General features: G+C 40.5%; 1 protein-coding gene across 1 annotated transcript; it reads right to left on the bottom strand.

Annotated features, from left to right (window-relative positions):
• Positions 1 to 1,824: 1,824 nt before the first annotated feature.
• LOC118837236 (probable G-protein coupled receptor 132) lies at positions 1,825 to 2,787 on the bottom strand. Its single transcript, XM_036744159.1, has one exon. The coding sequence runs from the start codon at positions 2,785 to 2,787 to the stop codon at positions 1,825 to 1,827; it is 963 nt and encodes a 320-aa protein (XP_036600054.1).
• Between the last annotated feature and the right edge of the window lie 3,223 nt (positions 2,788 to 6,010).

The following is a 6,010-nucleotide window of genomic DNA, read 5'->3' as shown; positions in this document are numbered from 1 at the left end:
GCCTCATTTAAATCTAATTCAAACATGAGTGAAGACATCGTCCCATGATGTCGTTGATCCTCTTTAAAAACAAAGGGTGAGCCACAACAACAACCACCACCGGAGAAATTGCATAGAAATAGAACTAGAGTAGAAGTCAGGAAAGCTGAGTCACAGTCTTAGCTCTACTACAAAACAGCTGTGTGACCTGAGACAGTCTCCTAGTTAAGCTCTGTCTCCTTTCGCTCAGGGCCAGACTCCTAGAAAAAGCTGTCGATGTTGGTTGCCCCCATGTCCTCTCCTCCCACTCACTTCTCAATCCCTTTTTCATCTGGTTTCTAATTATATCAATCAACTGAATCTGCTCTCTCCTAAATTTTCAGAGATCTCATAATTGCCAAATCCAGTGGCCTTTTCTCATTCCTGATCTCTCTATGGTCTATGACGTCGTTGACCACCCTCTCCTTCTGGATACCGTCTCCCTTCTGCAGATCCTAAATCTACAGCTACACGGGCCCTCGGAAGCAATCCCGGCCAATCTTCTCATTTTAGTCTGGACCCAGGGAGATTCCTGACTTGCCCAAATTCACATAGGTAATAAGCATCAAAGGCAGGATTTGAAACCAGGTCTTCTAACTCCATAGCCATTGCTTTTCACGGTGCCTCCTTTGTTCCTACCTGAGACTTTTCCTGATTTTCTCAGCCACTCGCACCTCTTCTCTCAAAATTACTTTGTATTCACTCTGTCTGGATTTCGAATTTATTTATATATCTACATGGTGCATCCCCTAATAGAATGTGATATTTTTTAAGCTTAATCGTTTTGTCTGTTCTTTTTTTTTTTTTTTTTTGGTCTTTGTGTCTGCATTGCCTAGTACAATGCTTGGTATATCAACCAATCAATATTTATTATGCACCTACCATGTGCAAGAAACTGTGCTAAATGGGGCAGCTAGGTGGCACAGTGAGTAGAGCACTGGCCCTGGAGTCAGGAGTACCTGAGTTCAAATCCAGCCTCAGACCCTGGACACATTTACTAGCTGTGTGACCTTGGGCAAGTCACTTAACCCTGATTGCCCTGCCTTCCCCCCTGCAAAAAAAAAAAAGAAACTGTGCTAAATGCTGTCACATGCAGGTGTTTCATAAATGTCTGTTGTTTTACCTTGTTTATGATAATAATAACTTTTATATAGTATTTAAAAGTAATATGTATTTATATAGTATATATGAGGTTTGCAAGCAGCTAGAGGCTCAGTGTAGCTAGATGGAAGAGTATATAGAGCATTGGGCCTGAAGGCAGAAAGACCTGTGTTCAAACCCAGCCTTAGACACTCAGACCTATATTCAAATCCAGCCTCAGACACTCACTAGTTGTGTGACTGGGCAAGTCATTTAACCCTGTAAGCCTCAGTTTCTTCATCTGTAAAATGAGCTGGAGAAGGAAATGACAAACCACTCGGGAAAACCCCATACGGGGTCACAGAGAGTTGGACGTGACTGAACAACAATAAAGGTTTGCAAACCGTTTTACATTTATTATCCCACTTGACCCGCACAACAACCCTCTGAGGTTAATGTTTTTGTTATCCCCATTTTACAGATAAGGAGAAGGGAGTGGGGGAAGGGGGCGGGGGGGGGGGGAGGCTGAGAGGTTAAAGGATTTGCCCGGGATAAATATAGAATGTATCTGAGGCTAGTTTTGAACTCAGGTCTTCTTCTGAAAACTAACTTCATTTCTCTCTCCAGTATGCCACTCTCTATGGGCCTCATTTCCTTACCTGACAAATAAGGAGGTTGGACTAAACTTTGTCTAAGGTTCCTTCCAACTGAAAAAAAAAATTAATTCTAAGTTGAGCTTATAAATATCGCCTGTGAAGTGACCAGTTCCTGTTGGGAAGAACACAAACATTTGCATGAGGCTGCAAATTTGTCTCGGGCACTTTTTATGACTAAGACGTAAAGCACAGGATCTAGAATGTCCCCAAGGGTCATTACACATAAAGAGATTTCCTTAAGGAGGAATAGCATTTCTTCTTTTCTACATATATCTGATACCCTCTTTCTGCTTTCCAAGAAATCCTTAAGGAAGGCTATCACTTGATAAGGTCCAAAGATCAGAAAGAATGTCACCATAGTAAGAAGAATACAGCCATAGACTTGCTTCTTTGCCTCCAGAGTTCTCATTTGCCTGATTTTGTACAAGATGCTGACATAGAAAAAGCCTATTAGTCCAAGCGGTGCAAAGAAAGAGAAAAACATGGTGCCCATTTTGAAGTGAGCATAGCTGGCTGGAAGTGGGTAGCCTTCAAAGCAGAGTTGGGTCTCTTCTTTTCCTTGAGATATAAAGTAGGTGCCCAGGGAGCAAAAGAAAACTGTAACCGCCCAGGCAATGAGACTGGTTTTCACAGCAATGGCCACAGTGCCCAGGCCACGGCAACGCATAGGGCAAACAATGTGAAAGTAGCGCTCCTTGGCAATGAGGCACAGGAAGGCAATTTTGGCATAGAAATTTGTGGTGAACAAAAAGCCAATTGCTTTGCAGGCCTCCCTCCCTAACACCCATCTGTGCCCCAGGTAGGTGTAATGGATCCAGAATGGAATGGTGAAAATCTGAAGGACGTTGGCGGCCACCATGTTTATCATGTAGATGCTGAGGACACTCTTCATCCTGACCTGGAAACACAGAACCCAGGCAGCCATGCAATTCAGGGGCAAACCAGCTGAAAGCACCAGGGAGAACACTGAGATGCGCATCATCTTGGAAATCTCAAAATCCACAGAACAGTTAATCACATTTGTGGCATTCATCTTAGAAAAAAAAAAATCTTTGCATGTGTCTCAAAGGAATTAACTTCTCTCTCTCCTCCAGTTTTAAAATAAGTATATTAGTCACCTTCCTCGAAACACAGTGGTTCCACTTGATGCTCTTCCTCCATGGGGAATCTTCCTTTAAGAAGAGCACAGGTCTGTTAAAGTTCCTACAAAGGAGAAAAGGAAAAGAATAATAATAGCTCGCATTTCTAGGGTGGCTTAAGGTTTTCCAAGTGTTTTCCTTGTGACAGCCCTGTGAAATAGATCGGCTATGTGTTACTATTCCCATTTTACAGTGAGGTTCAGGAGAGGTTACACAGCTAGCAAGTGTTGGGGTTGGACCTTCTGACTCCAAGCTCAAGTGTTCTGACTCCAAAGCCTGTGCTCTTCCTTTTACTCTCATACTGCTTAGAGTTTCATTCAACAAATATTTATTAAAGAGTTGTGGCATGCAGAGTACTTTATGTATACATATATAGTTATATGCATACATGTGTATACATGCATACATATGTGTGTGCATAGGTACGTATATGTGTGGTATATAGTGTGTATACATGTATACACGTGGCTACATATACACACGTGTGTATATAATGTACACATACATATATATGCATGTGGTGTGTTATATGTAGATACATATACATATATGTAGATGTAGATATAGATATAGATGTGGATATGGACATGGACATGGAAGTGGACACAGATATAGATGTGGATATAGACATAGACATAGATGTAGACATAGACGTAGACATAGATATAGACATAGGTATAGGTATACGTATAGGTATAGGTATAGATATAGATGTGGACATGGACATGGACGTGAATGTAGATGTAGACGTAGACATAGATATAGATATAGACATAGACATAGACATAGATATAGATATAGATATAAATACACATATATATCAGTTAGGTAGCATAGAGGATAGAGTGTTGGACCTGGAGTCACAAAGACTCATCTTCCTGAGTTCAACTTTGGCCTCAGACACTTTACTAGCTATGTGACCCTGGGCAAGTCACTTAACCCTGTTTGCCTCAGTTTCCTCATCTGTAAAATGAGCTGGAGAAGGAAATGGCAAACCGCTCTAGTATCTCTGCCAAGAAAACCCCAAATGGGGTCATGAAGAGTTAGACAAGACTGAAAAATGATTGAACAACAAAACAATATATATATTCACATAGATTGCAATTTAGCTAGAAAAGATCTATATATGTTATATATATATATATATGTGTGTGTATATATATGTTATCTCAATTTATCACTTGGCACAGTGCTTGGCACATATTAGGCGCTTAATAAATGTTTATTGATTGACTGTCATTAACAGGTCTGTAAGGCAGGTAGGTTAGATATTATTAGATTAGATCAGATTAGGTTAGATATGATTGACCCCACTTAACTGATAAGTAGACAATGTGGTTAGTGAATAGGGAATCAGCTTCCAGAATTATTAAGACCTGAGTTCAAGTCCTGTCTCTGACACACACTGGCTATGACCCTGGGCAAGTCACTCTCAGTGTCCCAGGCAGTCCTCTCAGGTACCAGTGAAATCAGAGGTCTGTTATAACAAATGACCACAATACTAACAGCAAACAACAAAAGCCAGATGAGAAATCTGAGGTTCAGAGAGTCAAAGTTATTCACCTAACATCACTCAGGTAATAAATAGCAGAAATCAGCCTAACTTCAAGTCCAGTGCCTCTTTCCACTGCCTCAGGCAAGTTCATCTACTTGGGATAACTTGAATATTAATTACAAAAGTTATATTCAGATAGAAAAAAGAAACCTACTAAGTTTTCTGGAGTCTATGTTAATATTCTCTCCTGCGGTTTTTTAACTGAGGTCATGTCACTACAGCATCTCTGGGGAACTGTATTCAAGAGAGGCAGCTGGTGTATTCATGGTGTCACATCCTAACCCTGATTCTTATTCACTGTATAATTATAGACAAGCCCTTTCACCTCAGTTTCCCTGATTTGTAAATAGTGATAATAGGATTTAGAGTTAAAAAGGACTTTAAAGGTAATCTAATCCAGCCCTCTGATTTTACAGATAGACACTGGAGTCTTGAGATGTAAAGTAATTTGTCGAAGATGACACAGGTCTCACGTGACTCAGATGCTTCCTCCTACTATCTCCTCCTTCTCCACTATCTCCTCCTTCTCCCCTATCTCATATGAAGAGAGGGTCCTTCTTGCCAAGGCAACCCCCTCTACCTATACTCGATTCTATTCCATTCTATTCTCCAGTATATTGCCCATTTTATCACCCCCACTCTATCACCAATCTTCAATATCTACCTATTGACTGCTTCCTTGTTTTTTGTTTGTTTTTGTCAAGGCAATCAGAGTTAAGTGACTTACCCAGGGTCACACAGCTAGCAAGTGTCTGAGGCCAGATGTGAACTCAGGTCCTCCTGACTCCAGGGCTGGTGCTCTATCCACTGTGCCACCTAACTGCCCCAATGACTTTCTTGTTTAAAAACCCTGATTTGATTATTCTATAAGAAATGATGAACAGGTAGACTTCAGAAAAACCTGGAAAGACTTATATGAACTGGTGCTGAGTGAAGTGAGCCAAACCAGGAGAACATTGTATACAGTAACATCCACAGTGTGCAATGACTGACTTTGATAGACTTAGCTCTTCTCAGCAATGCAAGGACCTAAAACAATTCCAAGAGATTTATGATGGAAAATGCCATCCAGAGAAAGAAATATGGAGTCTGAACGCAGATCAAAGCACACTATTTTCTTTTTTGTTTTGTTTTGTTTTATATTTTTCTTTCTCATAGTTATTCTAATTCATTCTAATTTTTCTATACAACATGACTAGTGTGAAAATAGGAATGTAACAGGAACGTAAAAAACAAAACCAAAAAAAAAGCCTGACTTGATCCTACCATCCCCACTAGCTTTCATCTTGTATTTCCCCTCCTCTTCATAGCTAAACTCCTTCAGAAAGCCTTCTACACTCATGACTCCTCTTCCTCTCTTCTCACTCTCTTCTAAACCCTTTGCAAGCCTAGTTGTCATCCTCAATTCCTCACTCTCTCTCCCATCTCACACGTCCAATCTGTCACCAAGTTCTCCCATTTTTACCTTCACAACATCTCTCATATCCATCTCCTCTCCATTCACACAGCTACCATCTTGGATAAAATTCTTATTGATTGATTGACTTTCATTACAAAGTCCA

Source organism: Trichosurus vulpecula, chromosome 2 (genome assembly GCF_011100635.1).
Source record: "Trichosurus vulpecula isolate mTriVul1 chromosome 2, mTriVul1.pri, whole genome shotgun sequence".
Lineage (NCBI taxonomy): Eukaryota > Metazoa > Chordata > Mammalia > Diprotodontia > Phalangeridae > Trichosurus > Trichosurus vulpecula.
This window is presented reverse-complemented; position numbering and strand designations above follow the sequence as displayed.